The sequence below is a fragment of the Amaranthus tricolor genome, chromosome 2 (assembly GCF_026212465.1).
Source record: "Amaranthus tricolor cultivar Red isolate AtriRed21 chromosome 2, ASM2621246v1, whole genome shotgun sequence".
Taxonomy (NCBI): domain Eukaryota; kingdom Viridiplantae; phylum Streptophyta; class Magnoliopsida; order Caryophyllales; family Amaranthaceae; genus Amaranthus; species Amaranthus tricolor.
In genome coordinates, this window is record NC_080048.1 from 7,788,856 (window position 1) to 7,807,968 (window position 19,113).

At 33.7% G+C, this 19,113-nt stretch overlaps 1 protein-coding gene across 2 annotated transcripts; it reads left to right on the forward strand.

The window, feature by feature from the left end:
- The first annotated feature begins 269 nt into the window (after window positions 1-269).
- Window positions 270-18,033, forward strand: LOC130804215 (UPF0613 protein PB24D3.06c-like). 2 transcript variants are annotated; one of them, XM_057668585.1, is made up of 9 exons: window positions 270-619; window positions 4,048-4,124; window positions 5,407-5,512; window positions 6,979-7,071; window positions 7,241-7,306; window positions 10,228-10,373; window positions 16,540-16,648; window positions 17,532-17,596; window positions 17,699-18,033. In XM_057668585.1, exons 1-9 carry the CDS (start codon window positions 398-400, stop codon window positions 17,844-17,846), a joined length of 1,032 nt encoding a protein of 343 aa, XP_057524568.1. In that variant the 5' UTR covers window positions 270-397; the 3' UTR covers window positions 17,847-18,033. The 2 variants fall into 2 exon arrangements, with proteins under 2 accessions (XP_057524568.1, XP_057524574.1); XM_057668591.1 differs by having other exon boundaries at window positions 281-619; window positions 16,585-16,648.
- The last annotated feature ends 1,080 nt before the right edge of the window (window positions 18,034-19,113 follow it).

Sequence of the window (19,113 nt, forward strand, 5' to 3'; positions counted from 1 at the left end):
TCCTTCTATAAGCAATCATTAATAAAAATAATACATAATTCCAAATTTATATATAGTATCATGTGTTAATTGTTACTTTAATTATAATTATTCTAAAATAAAATATTAATTAAAAGATAACACATAAGATATCTAGTCACCAATAAATTTAATCCATATAAACAAATTACTAAGAAATTATTATTTGAAATTATTGCTTCATCTTTATTAAATAATATAATTTATAAAAAAAATCAATATAAATACAAAATTTAATTTTAAATTGACCTAGAACGCTCAACCCAAAATCTGAAACTCTAACAGAATGACCGCCTATTCGGTATCACCGTATCAGCAAGACAGCAAGACAGCAAGACAGCAACGTGAAAATTGACTTGATGCAATCAAAGAATCAGTCATGAACATCTCTTCCCCATCTTCTTCCTCTGCATCTGCAACTACATCTACTTCTTCATGGTTTTCTGGCATCGTTCGTGGCCGTTCTGACAAGAATATGACCTCTAAAACCGCCCCCAATTCTGTCTCTGTTGTCTCCACCAACGCTGAGTCGTTATGTCCTGTTATCAAGAAAAACCATTATCGCGGTGTTCTTTTTCGTTATGGTCCCAAGTCTGCTCAGGTTTAAATTCTCATTTTGTTTTTCTTTTTTGTTTGTGGGTTTGAAGTTTTAAAGCTTCTCTTGTACTGGGTTGAGATTGAAGTTGGATTCCTTATTCTTGTTATTCTTTGTTTGATTATATGTTTTAAATGTTTTAATGGATCATGAAGTAAGATCGCTTTATGTAAAGGTTGAATGTGAGTTGTAGCTATAAAAGGAAAGTCTAGTAATGGGGATTTGTGTAGTACAGTCTTTGATTTATTGGGGATGGAGGGAGGATTACATATATCTTTGTCTGTATTTTTAGCATTGCAGGTGTAATGGAATCTTACTTTGGTGAAAACTTGATTTCAATTTCATTGATTGTTGGAACTTTAAATTGAATATGATGAGAAATTATGTCGCTTTGGCCTTTGAGTGGTTCATATGGATTTCTAGGATTAAAAAGTATTGTTAATTATTTTCAACCTAATTATTTGATGGGTGGGAACGATCTTATTGTTGATTATTATGGAGATGTTTCTAATTTATTTTCAGTGATCTGTTATAATGAAAAATTGCTCTAATTTGTCCATTTGTTGCGACCTATTACGATCTATGTTATTCGGATTCTTCATTTTTACTTATGTAGTCGATGTTTCACATTTGCTATGTGTATAGACACTTGACGCTTCCTGGAATAGATACTTGAAAATTTTACTTGGACAGTTGAGTCCACTTCTTCACTAATCTATAACTACTACTGCTCTTGTTTTAGTTACGAAGGTGATTAAAATCATTATAGGATTTAGATGCATTAAAAGGTGTGTGCCTTCATGTAAAAACATGAACATTTTGTATTGGTTTGTTTTTATCTTTTGATTAGGAAAGGTTGGTTTGATGAAACTCACGCTGAACCAACTAGCATTGCAAATATGAGTTAATCTTAGAAAACGAAAGGACCAAATAGCTTATGCATAGAATAAGGGATGTTTTCAAAGCTAGAAGAGGAATAATAAGCCATCCCAATTATCATGATATTGGAATTTGTGCTACCAACTTTCTATCGCTAAAGATAAGTGTCTTTGTAAATGGATACTTTGTCCATTAAATGAATCCCAAAACTCAACTCAAGTTGGCATACATTAATGTTTATTAAGGATCATGTAGGTTGTATCAAACAAATGCCTGGGCATGGAGAGGAGAAATGGAATATTTCTTTATCATGGTTGGACTTCACTTATATTTAAACTTTCTGTTCATAAATTGTAATGGTGTAATGAAATACATTAGTGTATGATGTTCCCATCTACTTTGCTAGTTGATGCAGATTGGTGGTTAGGTGATAGCTAAGTTGGTTTCATTGTGATATTTGCTAAGAAACAAGGGTTTAGGATAGTGTGGACAAAATTGAGTAAATGGAGTGCAAAGAGCTACCTATAAATGTGTATTTGAGAACCATGAGTCCATTTTCTCAAAGAAATAGAATAACGGATACGGGGATGAAGATATGACTTGCATGGTTAAGGTTATGATAGGTAGCTCAATGGAGAGAAACTTTGAAACTATCGTACCATACTCCATGCCTCCAGCACTAAAGATAACATCATATAAAATGACTATTAGATGAGTGTTACTATATGCAATTAGACTAATATTTCGAGATGGATACAGTAGAGATACATCTATTTAGATGAATGTCTTTGGGAAAACTTTTAGGGTCCATTTGGTATGATGATTTTAAGGGACATAAACGGAAACAAGGTAAGCATTTCCATTACATTTGTTTGGTTTCTGGGTTGGGGTACCCATTAGCATTTCTAATGGATAAAACTTACCACCCTTTAGTTTCCACTTCAAGACCTCCGGTAACAAATCATTAACTCATCCATCCGTGCATTTTCCATCAAACTTTATTTTTTCTTAGCTTTTTCTTTTTTATATAGTTAGTTAGAGAAATAATTCTACCCATTGTAGGATATATTTAATTTTTGTAATTTGATAGAATTACCTTTAAATTTCAATTGATTTTACAAATTCCAAATTTGAGCTAAATAATTCTGCGATCTTTTTCTTGTTGACGATAATAATGACGACATGGCATTTTTTAAATCAAAGTTTCAATTCTTTTCTATCTCATGGTAAGTTTCAATTTTTGAAGTAACTCTCCAATTGCATTTGGAGTTATTTTTATTTCTGGATTTGAACTCTTTTTGATTCTTTCTTCCTTTTTGTCTCTCTTTCCCTCCTTTTCTCGAATTATCTCACAATATTCTTCTATCTTTGATATTTTTAGGAATTTTGATTCATTTTCTTTATTTTTTCTCACTATTATTTCATAAATTTAATAATATTTCATTCCACAAATGCAATTACAAAAGTCTAGAAAGAAGAAGTGTTGGATGTGGCAACAGTGGTTCCTAAGATGGTGATTTTCGTGGAAGGAGAGAGAGAAGAGGTGGGTGCATATGCATATCAAAGCAAGAAGAATAACGAAACAATAAATTACATCATTTGTCTAAAATAAAAAAAATCATAAAAGTAATACTTAATAGTTTTCTTTTTCATCCTTTTATCCGATTCCTTTTCTTTTTTTACAAAATATACCAAACATGCCCTTAGATTGGATACTTGGAGCATGCAACTTGTAAAGAGAATTCTTTGCGTTAGTGTAGAGTTCACACATGTGCAATGTCAACCACAAGATCCACATTTATAGAAAGTGGAGCATTAGGATGAAGGCTAAAGTTAACTTGGACGTAACTGAGGATTAAGTGATACGAGGAAAATTTTTTTGTCGAAAGATACAAAATATAACATAATTAAAGGAAGGAAGAGGATCTATATGAAAATCTTTAGGAAGACAAAGGTAAAGACAACCCCCCTTGTCTTCGGGATCAGGGTTTGGCCTTGTTGTAATTAGAGCCGGGAAGTTGAGTCAAATTGACCCACTTTAATCTGAAAATGACTAAAACTTATTAATAAAACCAAATTTGCATTTTAACTAGGTTGCACATAACTCAAAAGTGACATGACCCAACACTTGATTCAATGACTCAAATGGCCACCTCTAGTTCTTATGTAAATTCATGATTGCTAGAAGGTGATATTAATGACCTTATGTTCACTTTAACAAAGTTATCTTGACATGTGTTTGTAATGATTTAAGCACTCTCAGCTCTCATGTCTTTATTCTCGACTCTTGACTTTCAAATTGAACACATATATGAAAATCAAAGTAACCAAATATTGACTCGGCTTCATTGAATTGCTTTGAGATTAATCTAATTTGACATTGATCAAAACTAAAATCATTCTGACTTGAAGTAGAATAGACATAAATTAGAACCAAATTTATTTACATAAGATCAATCTCATGCGAACCTCTATCGCATGTTCTAGTCATCATCGTAGTGAGCAGTTTGTTAGGTTATTTGATGGATAGTAACATATCAGTTTTTGTTGTGTAGGTTGCATTTAAAACAGGTGATTATAAGCAACAAGTAGTGTTTATTGGTGGATTGACGGATGGGTTTATGGCTACAGAGTATGTTTAATTTTTATTCATTTCCTTTCTTTGTATTCGATATCAATTTACAACTTGTTAATGTGGTGACTGAGTAGTGATTTGTTTATTGTTGGGACTATCATAGACATTCATAGTAGTAGACATTCATAAATACTTATAAAAGTAGACATAACAACGTTATGATTTCAATTTAGTTTAGGCTTTTGAGTTTTTGCATCCTCTAATTCTAAAACAAACATTAAAAATAAAAAGTTAGTAAATTAATTAATTAAAATAAGATATTCGGCTTTTAAAAAGCTCTGATTCAGATCTTATACCCAGTAAGTAGATACTTGATATGAGTTATCTGGTTTACAAAAATCGGATTACATATTCGATTTTTTGAAACCGAATATCGGAGGATTCATATTAGATTATTGTGGATACTCCTAGCTCTTAGGGTAGTCCTTCCATAATAGGGATTCTTGAGTTGTTTCTAGTGGAATGTGCGTGGTTGTGGAGTTTGAGGGAAGAGAAAGTGTAGCTTGGTGAGAGATATTGAGATTTTAACTACTCCTCTGTGCAAATGAGTAAATATCTCCTCCCTTTTGATTTTGAAAGCTTTTTCACCTTGGTGGAGCCAACTGTAGGAGTAACAATTAGGAGCATCAGGGATTAAAGGGGTGTAAATTAAATAATGTGGTTTTATGAATTTCAAAAGAATTTTCATATTATTATTCATCATTAACAGGGCTAAGGTTACGTACATCCGGCCCACCAAAACCCCACCCTAGGTAGGAGCAACTTAATGGCATTGGGGTAATGTAATGCAGAGGTAGTGTAAAAGAAGACTTTTTGTGTAACTATCGCATGTTACCTGACTAATTAACTTCTAATCATGGACTAACTGATCTAAAAAAGTAGTCTATGGAATTTTTGATGAACCATGTTGATATTTATTCTCAAAACATTGCCCTCTGGCTACTTTTTAGTGGAGCAATTTACTAATAACATCTTGCCTAAGATAAGTTTCATATGTAATATCTTGGCTAAGACTTATCGAATACTTTGTTGGAGACTTTTTGTCTACTTTAAATTTGTGTTTCCTTCTTATTGTTTTCTGTATAACTGACTTTAGAATATTTTTTAAACCTTTTCTTTGGATGTGGTGTGGTGGTGGATTAGAGAGGATTTTTTTTATGATTGGTGATTAATGATCTGAGTTTTGAATACTTGTTGTATTTTAGTGTTATGATGGAAATTGAAATAGTTGGTTTTTATGTTATTTGATACACTGAAATTGTGGTTTGATATGATATAGGTACTTGGAACCTTTGGCGATTGCTTTGGATCATGAAAAATGGTCTTTAGTTCAAGTACTCCTTTCTTCCTCTTACACTGCATATGGAACTTCAAGCCTTGAGCAAGTATGTGTTTATATCATTCTGTAAAGCTTCAACTTGCCAAACTGTAGATTAGTCTTTGAAATTTGATTTTTGATTGGTCTTTTTTGCCCATTATATGCAACATTCGTAAGTTGCATTCTGCTTTTTTATTTCAACGGGAATTATGATGATAAAATGCTGGTATCGTTTTTAATTTGTCGCGATAATGCCCTGGTATCAATTTTTTGTATACTCTGTTTTGGAAATGAGACTTTAAATGTTGACTGTGAATGGGTATTGAATGAGGGAAGAGGTTCCAAAATTTATCTTACATATGTACTATATAAATTCAAGCTGATACTTGATAGTGATAGTGATAAATTTTTTTTCTTATTACTAAATATGAAGATCCATACATAGATTCAAAAACATTCTGCGCATGAGAAAAGAGGATCATTTGACCCTTCTCTTTCCTTCCTCCTAGCTGTGTATCCTCCCAACTTTTAGCGATTTGGTTGGCATTTGGCAATGAAGTGTAAAGAACAAGAGTTATGGAAAGGAAACTAAGAATTAATTTCTGGAAGTAAGTAATCACAACGATTTATGGCTCAATTCTTCAGGCGGAAACATAGTGCAATAACAAGTCCACATTATATCGTATAACCAAGTTGTAAAGGCTTTTAAATATATCTAATCGAACTACCCGCATCGTAAAATGTTAAAAAATCCGCATTTTAGGTTAGTTCAAGAAGTATCTCGTAGTGTCCACCAATATTTGACGATACAACAACCACATTAACCAGGTTACCGCATCACCGGGACTGTTATCGAGATCCCATTTTGGAACTATGGGTGGGATTGAATAAAGGACATTTGGGATATGGAATGTATGGATCAAATCTTTTGTTTTCTCTTACCGTGTCCAATAAAAAATTATATTCTATTTTGTTTTCTTTTATTTAGTGAAACCAACCAACTTGTTTTATAATAAAGGTTTGTGGAGTTTTTGACCAAAATGTTCCAATAAGTTTCTCCAATGTAGAGCAATGATATGATGAACTGACCTTCAAATTCAGTTTCTTAAAACATTGATTTTTGTGTACCTTACAATTTTTTTTTCTTGGAAATGATCTTCTTAGCTGTATGTCAGTATTAAATTGAGATAAATAAAGTATAGTTTTTTCCATGTTGATTTGTTTTGCTGATGTAGCCGACCCCATATTGCTGGGATAGAGGCTTTGGCATTGTTGTGTGTTGTTGGCATTGTTGCACTACATGTTTGTTCAACTCATGTCGTCAAATACTCAGATGTGATGATATTAACGTTGGTTCACAATAATCTACCGCAACCTTGGCTTCGGAGCAGCAATAAATGCCAGAGCAGGCACACATTCACAGCATAGTTGATTAATTTTGATTCATGTAACCGACCCTATATGTTCAGATTAAGGATTTGATTTAGTTGTTGTATATTATGTTTAATTCTTTTTTTCATGTTTGTTTTGAAGGATGCTATGGAGCTGGATCAATTAATCAGTTACTTAATTAACAAAGAAAATTCCAATGGTGTGGTGTTACTTGGCCATAGTACTGGATGTCAGGTTTGTGCTTCTGCTATTATTATTCTTCCTTCTAGCCTCCTATCCCTAAAGGCCCGTTGGATATAAATGAATGAATAAGAACTCACTTTATGTTCTACTGATTGCTCTCTCTTTGAGCAGACCTACAAATGATATATCATGGGCTAAAAGTCTCTGAATATTTTTGTAGGATATAGTGCATTATATGCACACAAATGCAGCATGTTCCAGAGCTGTTCGTGCAGCTATTTTACAGGTACACTCTGTTTTTGACAAGGGTATGTCTTTATAAATAATAAATGACAATTTTTCCTATTAACTTTTGTCATTGTTTTTTGTTTAATGAGAATAAAAATTCAATAGCTAACGCATCAGTTTCACTGCACTTTTATGGCGTGCACGTTTTTCCAAAAAGAACTATGAGTTTTGGCGTGCACTTTTTTCCAAAAGCACACCCAAGCACCCCTCACGCTCTTTTTGACTAAGCTAACTAATATTTGAACCCAACCTTGCCGAAGGTTCAAGTCATAGGAATGCATTTGCTCATACTCAAACTCAATAATCAAGCATAACTTTTTAGTGATGCATCTCACCCAATTCTACTAAAAAAACTTTCACGACAAACCCTAGAAACTAATAACTCTAAATCAATGGAAACCGATACAATAAAGCATAAATTAGCAACCAAACTAACACTAAACATGACTATCAAAACATTGAAAAACTAAAAAGATGAAAATATTTGGAAAAGCCATGAATGAAACAGAAGCGAAGAAATTAAAAGAACTCACTAAATGCATAAAGGATTTACGAAGAATCGAAATCGGATTTATAATAACATGATGAAGTTTACTAGCTTTCTCTCTTTAAAATTACACCTAGGAGGCTCTATAGAAAATATCACTAAACCTAAATATTTGAGCATGCTCCAACTCTAAAATTGGGTTATTATAGTCTTACTTTAAGTTTAAAATTAAAAGAAATAAGAGAAAGAAAAAGAAAATTGAGCATAAATAATACAGCAACTCTCCTGAGAGACCGTCTTTATAAGAGACGGCTCTCCCAGGCCCAACCCAACAATTTACAACCTATTGAACTTGGTATCATAACCTATTACAGTTGATAGTATAACCTATTAAAGTTAGTATTTAGAGTTGGTGTTATAACCTATTCAAGTTGGTGTTATAACCTATTTGGAGTTAATGTTATAACCTATTAAAGTTGGTATTATAACTATTGAAGTTGTTATTTGGAGTTGACGTTATAACCTATTAAATTGTAGTTTTAACCTTAAGTTGTTAACATATTGAAGTTGGTATCATAACCTATTACAGTTAGTATTTTAACCTATTGAAGTTGGTGTTTTAACCTGTTGTAGTTGGTTAGAATGCCAACTTAAAAAATCAACTTCAACAGATTAACATACCAACTTCAACAGGTTAAAACACCAACCTTTTTAGGTTAAAATACCAACTTTAATAGCTTATAATTACAACTTCAATAGGTTAACAACTTAAGGTTAAAACAACAATTTAATAGGTTAAAATGCCAATTCCAAATACCAACTAAATAGGTTATAATACCAACTCTAATAGGTTATAATACAAATTTCAACAGGTTATAACACCAACTCCAAATAGGTTATAATACCAACTTTAATAGGTTATAACGCCGACTCCAAATACCAACTTTAATAGGTTATAATACCAACTCTAATAGGTTATAATACCAACTTCAATAGGTTATAATACCAACTCCAAATAGTTTACACAATGCACGTTTTTTGGTAGTTTTTTTTAGTAATGGTCAGCCATTTAAGACTCGTCTTTTATAAAGACGGTTTCAAGTAAGAATTTGTGTAATTAAAATCAGTGCACTCATGGAGTGTTCGCTTCACACTTTGCCTTCTGGAGCATAAACTTCACATAAACTGGAGCTTGCGCTTCACGTGCCACTAAAGCATGCGCAATGTGCCAAAAGTTTCCTCCTTTGAAACTCCAAAATCCTATTTTTCTCCATGCAAATCAGCTTCACTTCCTCGATATTCGTGTATGTCATGTAGATCTGGAAAACTGAAAATAGATAAGCAAGTATGCCAAGGTGTGAATTGTTGCAAAAATGATGGGACAGTGACCATTTAGGGGAATTTTATTCAAATGTCTCTTTAATGACTCTAAAGTCTAAACTACTAAACACGCATACGGACCACAATTTTAACATAAAACCATAAAAATAAGACAAGTTTTAATAGTTTTAAAAACTTACTGATCAAGTTTAATAGGTTATGTGATAGGAAATTCCTAAGCAAGTTAAAAAGAAAATTCTACCGGGCGTCAATCAGACCTACTTTGCTATATGGGACCGAATGTTGGCCTGTAAAGAAGATTTTCGAACATAAAATGAAAGTTACAGAAATGCGTATGCTGAGGTGGATGTGTGGGCACACTTTGATGGATAGAATTAGGAACCAAGAGTTTAGGGACAAACTAGGGGTAACCTCTATATTTGGAAAAATGCGAGAGAATAGATTGAGATGGTTTGGTCATGTGCAGAAGAAGACTTTCGACGCCCCTGTGAGGAGGGTAGAAAGCATTATAGTAGATGGTAAGAGGAGTCGAAGTAGACCAAAGAGAATTTGGGATGAACAAATAAGAGTAGACTTGCAGGAGTTAAACCTCTCTGCGGACCTGACTAGGGATAGGAGTAGTTGGAGACGTCATATCCACATCTTAGATTACTGATGTCCGTCCTTTGACCTCTTAGTGCCCTCAACCCCTTGCCCTTACCGTCTTCTTTCTACTTAGTTATTTGTTTTCTTTTGTAGTGGTCCTTCTGTCTATAGGCCTTTAAATTGTCTTGCTTGTGTTTTTCGTGTCTCTTTATCTTTCTCGAGTCGGGGGACTCCTTTGGCCTTGCGCTCCTTTATGGGTATGAGTTGCCGCCGTCCTTCCCTCCCCAGACCCTAGCCTTAGCTTTCTAAGAGCAGAATATACTGGGTAGGATGATAATGATGATGATGAAAACTTACTGATCAACTCACCATATTGATGGTTTAAGCACTTAATTTGTAAACATAAACTTGCGTTTTCAAGCATTATTGTTTGTCTTTCTTTCAATTTGTTTTACCAAGTTTAAGACTGCTAAAATTTGCTTGAGCCCTAATGTGTTTCTGAATAGGCTCCAGTTAGCGACCGTGAATACCGAGCAACACTTCCTGAAACAGCTTCAATGATTGACCTAGCCTCAAAAATGATTAGTGAAGGAAAAGGATCAGATCTAATGCCCAGGGAAGCAAATCCAGATGCTCCAATAACCGCATATAGGTTAGTGATCTCTTTTCATGTTTAAATAGTCGATAGTCAATTTTGTGCAGTAAGAACTATGTGTTTTAATTTCCTTTATAGGATGTTTTATCATATCTTGTAAGTTTGCAAGAACGTACCCTAAGGGATCCATATCTTTCAGAATTTCTTTCTAACGGTTTCATTCAAAATTTTCGAATATTTTCAAAAAATAAAATGATTGTAATTTAGTATGAAATATCCTCAATTAATACCAATTAATTCTTTTTTTAAACTTCCAAATAATGTAACTTTCTCACTCCCTAGCCCAACCAAAGCTGCCCTAACGTTTTCTCTCATCCCCTCAAATCACCCGTTGCAATTGCGTGCTGATCATGCCAATGTCACTAGAAATTCATCTTCAATATTTGGCCACCTTTCCCTCAACAGTCAATAGTATCTTCAAATCTGATAAATCGTTGGCATTTTGTTAACCCATAAAGCTTTGCTGCACAAGGTCGTGCAAATAGGGGACTTGACATCTGGCAAGAGTTCACAGCACAAGTGAAGATTAGTGCTATTATTTTCAACTCTAATATTCATGAACAAAAGGGGTTGGAATGACAGAATTTGCGTTTGGCAATTGGCTAGGAATGGGTTGTGCAAGTAGTTGGATTGGTTCCTGTGGGGTTGACTGCTCACTGAAATTGGGTAATTATCTTTATAACATAACCCGATAAACACGTTATGAACGGAAGTACAATCATTCATGTTAATCAATTGCAGAAAACACAGAATATAAAATTCGAATTCAAGTAAGTGGATGATACATAATATAAATGCATAGTTCAAGCTCATTGATTGACGTACTTGTAAATATAAATAACACGATATTCTGATGCTTGCTTCCTTCCTAGTTTTTCCTATTTATAATATTCTAATTCCATTTCTCTTCTCTAATTGTCGTATCATGATGCAAAAACAAAGCCGTATTATATTAAATGTGTCACTTCGTAAAGGTTTTCAAATTAATCGAACTAAAAGTATCTGCGTCGTAAAGGTATAATAATTGATATTTCGTGGTGTCGACCAATTTTTAGCGGCACAAAATCCGCACCACCTCCGCTAGTTCACCACTGAGACCCATGGTGTCAAAACTCGGCCGAGTTGACTCGGAACGACCGAATTGACTCGGATTCTCAGTCTACCGTTCCGAGAACTCGCGTTTTGTAACGATGTATGTAAAAGCGGCGTTCCGCCACGCTTATCGTCGTTTTGACCGTTATGAACCGGACTTGATAGCGAGTCTATGCAATTGTGGGAGATTTTTGGCGAGTTTAGATATTTTTGACAAGATTGGACCCAAAAACAAAAGAACCGGACTAAGAAGCCTTGAAATATTGAAGGTTGATGGTCGACTCACCATTGATGAAGAAAACTTCTTAAACGTTGGAGTTGATGGAGTTTTAAGTCTTCATGAAGGAGATGATAAATTTTTTTCTTTCACCCCATGATCTCCTTTTTGAAAAATTAAAATTTAATATCACTTCTCAAAAAATTTACTTTTACACTGTAGCAATTCAGAACTTGTAGAAGTACATCTACATTTGCAATAATTACTATTAAGAGAGAAAAAGAAATAGGAAAAGTCATATGGGTAAAGTAACTGAGAAAGTGGGGCATGGGGGAGGCGTGTATGTTTTGGAGTAATTATTATTAAGAGGGCGTTTGGTTCGTACAAGGGAATCGGAATGGAATGAGGAAAGGGAATGAAGGAGAAAGGAATGGGTTCCCCTAATTTAGCCTAGTCGTTTGGTTGTGTTCAGGAAACGGAATGAACTGCTCATTGATTCCCTTTGTGACTGTTTGGTTCAAGTTAAGGAATCAAATTATGATTTTGTAAATTCTTTTATATTTTTTTCAAAAATAACTAGTTGTTATATGATAAACTTGAAAAACTTATTTTTTAAAAAAATATAACTCTAAATAATATGTTTCTAGCTCGATTGATTACAAATAATCACTTGTTTGTAGATCAAAATACATACCAAAAGTGTTCTAGTCCTTTCAAAATCATTCATGCAACCACAACATAAGATCTAAGCATTACTATTTCCTCCAAGAAGACTCTTAACATAAGCACTTTTCAAAGCGTCGGGACGCTTTGAAAATATCAGGAGCTTGTTTGGTTGTGCGGTTAGAATGTTAGCCACTTCAAAAACTTGGTTAGGAGTTACACCTTCTAAATTGAAAGAGAGTAGTTCCTCTAGCACTTGCTCAGTCTTTTCAACTATTTTTTGCTCACGATCATCAGTGCGGGCCATCACATTTGCCATAGTGGAAAGATGAACATTCATCTCTTTCATGAATGCTTGTAAGCTAGCCAATTCATTAGAACTACCTTCACCACCATTTCCTCTCTTACTTCTTTTAGAAGTTTTTTCAGTCTTCATCTTTTTTGCAGGAGGAGAAGTAACAGTTTGAGTGGCATTACCACTAGCAGCAATTCCCTCATCATCACTTGAATCAAGTGTCACCTGTGGAGGGGCAACATTTTGCAAATTCTTGATTGTTTCAACATAATCTTCAGCTGGTTTTCCAGTAGCATAATCCTTGCCATAAACATTCATGAGTTCATGAAAGTGCGGAAATGAAACTCCAAACAAGTTTTTGCAATTCAGATGATTCTAAAAAAAAAATGCTCAAAATGATCAAATGTACAACATCATCAAACAATCTCAAACATAATTAAAATGACCTTACAAAGGTTGTCATACCTTGCAAAACTCGTCATAAACAGCTCGGTCCACAGAAACTATTTTTTTTCATCATCCCAAACGAATCCACTTGTATTTAACATTTGAGAAATAGCCCTAAACTTGGCTACAAGTGTCTTAAGTCGAGAATCAATGTGTGGCAGAGCCTTCAAACCACAACCAGGAAGAGCCTTGCCTATGATCTCCTCTAAGCGAACCATGTAGCCGCTTCTGAATCCATTATCACACCTCCAGTGAGGATCCACAGTTAGCTCTGACAATGCTTCCACAAGAACTTTATCTTCTTGAACAGTCCAAAATCGTTTGTTTTTTCCCCTTCCACCTCCACTTGCACTACTTTCATCCATCCTCTATAACATTTGAACCATATTGATCATAGTAAAAACAAAAGTGCATGTATATAAAAATGAAATTAACCAAGAAATATTCAATACAAGTAAACAAAGGAAATTGTCCTCAAGTACAATACAAGTAAAAAAAAATCAAGCATGAAATAAACATACAAGTCTCAAATACAAGAAACAATTTTTTTAAAATAAAAAGGAATAACATCACAAAGTAAGTCTGCGGTGTCTAGCCCTCCAATCATTGAACATATATTGGGCCATTGTATTTCGAAAATTCGTCCATGGATCGGTTACAGCAATGGAGGTTATGTACTCCACATCATCTTCCTCATTATCATCACCATCATTATCATCACTGTCATTTTCCTCAAACAAGTCCTCATCATCAAATTCTGCAAGCATGTATCTCTTTACCAAATTATGTAATAAGGCACAAGCAAGTACAATTCGACCATGTGTTTGTAAACTAAACCAAGAAGGACTTCTAAGAATCCCCCATCTTCCCTTGAGTAACCCAAAGCATCTCTCAATCACATTTCTATCTTTTGCATGCCTTAAGTTGAAATATTCTTCGGCGATTTGAGGTTGTCGGGGGCCATTATTCCATTCTCTAAGATGATAAAGATGCCCTCTATATGGTGCAAGGAATCCTTCTCCATTAGTATATCCTCCATCACATAGATAATAACAACCTTGACAAATTAAAAAAAAATATTACTCTCTTACTAAGTTAATCTCAAATAAAATCTATTACGTCAATCAAATTACCTTTTGGAACTTTTAACCCATTAGGCCTAGAAATAGCATCTCGAAGAATCCGACCATCGTGTGCCGACCCCTCCCAACCAGGTAAGACATATATAAATTCCATCTCGGGTGAACATACTCCTAATACATTCATAGCAAGGGTACCTTTTCTAGTCCGATATTTGGATCGATCATCACAAGGAACATTCACTAGAATCATTGTACCATCAAGGGCACCTAATGAGTTCTACAAAACAAACAATATCACTTTAAATTATGTAATAGTCTCTCTATTTTATCTCAAATTAAAGTGTTGGTTTTTATTTACCTTGAAATATTTCCATCTTTCATCGTTGCAATTCTCTTGAATTGGTGTTGGTTTCTTAAGAAGAATAGCATGTAACTTTAAGATTGCTAACAAACAAGCATGAAATTGTCTACTAATAGTTTCACCACTTGTATAAAAATGTGCACCCATCATTCTATTTTTCTTATGGTGAGCTAATGTGTATAAGAAACCCGCAACCATCTCTTCCAAACATGTGTTTCTTGTTTCATTTAATCCACCAATATCTCTAACCATCTCTAAAAGTACACCAAATGTGTATCGATTTATATGAAGATAGTTCCTACACAAAGTGTCACTTTCTCTCCATTCTATTCAAGTTGTGCAATCTCATTTTTCTCCTAGTTTTTTTATCAAGCTTAAGATAATGGGAATCGTATATAGTTTTTCTCATCGAGTACAACATCAAATGTAGCAACACAACACAATTAATCATAGTAATTATGAACCGAATACAGTCCTAATTTCTCTTCCTTTTCAAAGAAGTACCAATGCTAGCCATTTTCTGTACAAATGAACATCAATAAGAACATCAATAAGAACTATGTAGAACAACCTAGAAAAGGCGATATTTACCCATCAAAATACAATCAAGCAACAAAACTATGTAGAACAACTTGAACTCAATTACAATTAATCCAACTTAACTATGTAGAACAACAAAACTATGTAGAACAACCCAGAAATCCAATTCCTCCCAGAAATCCAGAGATTAGGAACAGAAATCTTCGATGCAAGTTCATTCACTCGAACAGAAATTACATTTGACTCAGAGATTAGGAACAATTCAACACTTCAAATGCTAGTATAAGTCATAAAAACAACAAGAACAATGGCGGTAGAACAAGAACGCAACAGAACCGAAATTACAACAAGAATTGAAAACGCAGGCTTTCATCAATGGCGGTAGAACAGAGATTCATCAAGAACACGAATTTGAATTCCAATCCATCAAAAAAGCAGCATAAATTAGGAAAAAGAGTAAAGAGAAAAGAGATTCAAATCAGCAAGAATAACTTACATTTGACAATGGCGGCAGCAAAATCGAGATTGAGAAGAAGAATGCTACGAACAATGGCAGCAGGCGCAACAGCTTGAGGAAGGACGCGTGAGGAAGAGACGAGAACTTGAGGGAGGAGGCGCAGCAGCAGCGTAGGTAGGGTTTGAGAGGAGAGGGTGATGAATGAAGGGGGAATGGAATGGGAAAGTGACGGGAGGGGTGGGGAATCAGGGTATACTAGTTTAGGGTAAACCCAAAACTAAAATGGGGGAAAGGGAATGATTAAAACTGGGAACCAAACAATAACAAAGGGAATGGGGTATTTCCATTCCCTTTTTCTTTGATTAATACCCCCAACCAAACGCCCCCTAAAATTTTTTAATTATGTTTTATTTGTTAATCATATATAATTATTGGTCTATGAGTTAACTATTATTTAAAGTTTTTTTTGTATATATGTGCTAATCGTTGTTTTTTAAATTCAATTACAAACTTCAATTACTCCCTCCGTTCTTTTTTGACTATAACGGGTAGTATTAAAAGTTCTTCCACTTTAGAATACTTTCTATTTTTAGAAAGTTTTTATCCCACTTTTACCCCTTATAACCCCCCTTTTCTTTTAATGTACCCCCTTTTCTTTTATTTATAATTATTTTCTCTCTCATACTTTCAATACAATCATTACTTTACACTACATACCCACTACAACCTCATACTTCCAATACAATAATTACTTCACACTACTATTTAATTAAAATAATACCCACTACAATCTAAAGATTCTATCTTTCTTAATATGTGTGAAAAACCCAAAATGAAAGATAAAAAAAACGGAGGGAGTAGTATTTTGTTTGTCGGTAAATGATCCAATATTATATGCTCCTAATTTAATTTTGACAAGACGGGCTAGGGCGTAGAGGTGTATGGCTTTTTGTTCAATTTCACACTCATTTTGGTTTATTACCGTTACTAACTAGAAATTTCTTGTCAGATTTCATTCCCTTTGTGCTTATATGGGTGATGATGATATGTTCAGTTCTGACCTAAGTGAAGATCAATTGAGAACAAGACTTGGTCACATGTCCAATACACCTTGTCAGGTAGCTCGCTTTCTCTATCTCTCTCTTCATGTTTATATACTTATAGATTAATGCACCGGTTGCCTTGAAACTTCCAAACTTTCAAAATGTACTCCGTTCACCACAACCTAATTCATTACTGTTCTGTACTTCCCAATCTCTCACATGGCTACACATCAACGCGTCTCATATGCGGCCGTGTCAATATTAGGACTTCGCATATGAGACAACCCACTATAACCACATTCTGTTTAAAAGCACTCACATGTAGCTAAAAATTTGTCACATATAGCTGAAAACTAAACACATATAGTTTAAAATCATATATAGCTTAAAATCAATCACATAGAGCTTAAAATTGATCACATAGTGCTTACTATTGACCTCTTCCATGCTTCTTTAATTAAATGAGAATAATAATCTATTAGTGGAAAAATTATATGGTAATAATGATCACTTAAACTTTAATATTGATCATATATGCCTAAAGAATGTATACATAGATGATAAAATGGAACATATCGTATAAACTTACATATACTAAACCAATCGCATATAGCTTAAAACTAATTTTATATATATATATATATATATATATATATATATATATATATATATATATATTAAAACCAGTTATATACAACATGCGACGGTCCTAAACAAGAATTTGTGGCTACACATATGGTATTAGGTAAACATACCATTGAAGACGCTCAACCATACTGGTTGAGATGTTCTATCGCATTTTCAGAGCTCTAGAACTGCTTATATATATCAGAACCATGAAATGTATCAATGAAGCACAAGTGGCCGGTATGTTGCGCTCAAAGAAGTGCTTACCGGTCATTGTGTTGAGAAAGCTTTAATGTTTCAAAAACATTCTGATGAGGCAGCATAATTGCAGGTCATCTTTTCTATGGCAGACGAATATGTGCCCGACTTTGTAGACAAGAAAGCGCTTGTAGAAAGGTATATACATTGCTACCAAGTGTCTGACAAAATCTCTTAGATAGGGTAACTACATTATAAATTTGTTACGGTAACTACATCCCTCAAATTTGCTGCCTACAGATTATGCAGAGCGCTTGGCGGAGCGGAGAAAGTCGAAATTGAGTACGGTAATCATTCCTTGTCCAACAGAGTAGAAGAAGCTGTCCAGGCGATTATAGACTTCGTCAAGCGAGAGACTCCGAAGGGCTGGGATGATCCTTGGAGTTGAGTTATATGATGCTTTTTAGTTTTTTCTTGAGGAATTTACATGATAGTTTTGGAAATCATTATTTTTTTATTGCTAATGATAGAGATTTTATTTGATTGTGCTACTAAATTTGTTCCCGAAGTATAGAAATATAGCTTGCTTAATTGTTTATCTGTTCATTGTTAATGAATAAGATTTTATTTAATCATGAGGATGAGAGGATGTTTTGATACAAGTACTAACATATTTTGCTTATTTTCCTATAATAATACCAACTTTTGATTAACCATGAATAATACTAATTTAAAGGCGTGTTTTCCTAGAAAATCTCTAATATGTTAAAAATGTGATTATAAGACAAAAAAATTGATAAATTAGTTGATAAAATAAAGTTGGTATTATTTCAGGAAAATATACCTCTAAGTTGGTATTATTCATGGTTAATTAATAATTGGTATTATTGTAGGAAAATTAACAAAAGGTTGTATTATTCACGGTAATTTTTCCTATAAAAGACTTAAAAATATTATTATTATCATATTTAGTGTATATGCTTATATAAACTATGATCAGCGTATATGAAGAAATGAAAGATGATAAACTATGGTCTATAAAGGAGGAAACGGTCAAAGAATTTCTCATCTTGAGATAGACATGTAGAAAATGATGTTTTAAATTGGATGAGCGGCAGATAACTATAATATTTGAAAGTGTCTTTTGTGAAACACAAACTTATAGCAAACAAAAGGGGACAAAATTGATTACTCCTAAGATTAAATATATAAGTTGTAAGATAATTTGTTTACAAATATTTTAGATTCTGAAATATATTTCTCCATTATCAACATGTGAGCTTCTGGTCCCTATTGCATTAAGAAAATTTGAAAAAAATAAGACGTTTTAATGAATTTATTTAAAAAATAAGTTTCGTTCAAACTTTGTTCCTAAAATAAATGTTCTTGGCTCCAAAGTTAGGCTTGGTGTATTCTCGCTCTTACTAACAGCGAATTAAAAGAAATGGTCAAATTTTGGTCAATGGATATGTCGCTGTTACTAACAGCGACCTAATGTTTGACTGGTCAACAAGGTTAAGTCGCTATTAGTAACAGCGACTTCGTGCGTGTTAAATTTTCCAATTCTCCTTCTTTCTCATTTAAGTTTACTTCCTCATTCAACGTACGAGATCTCCCTTTTTTTTCCACCATTAAAATTAACTTCAATCCTTCAATTAATCTCATCAAATTTCAAGTTTCTACTACTAATTAGTTTTGTCATCTTCCTACGTTCA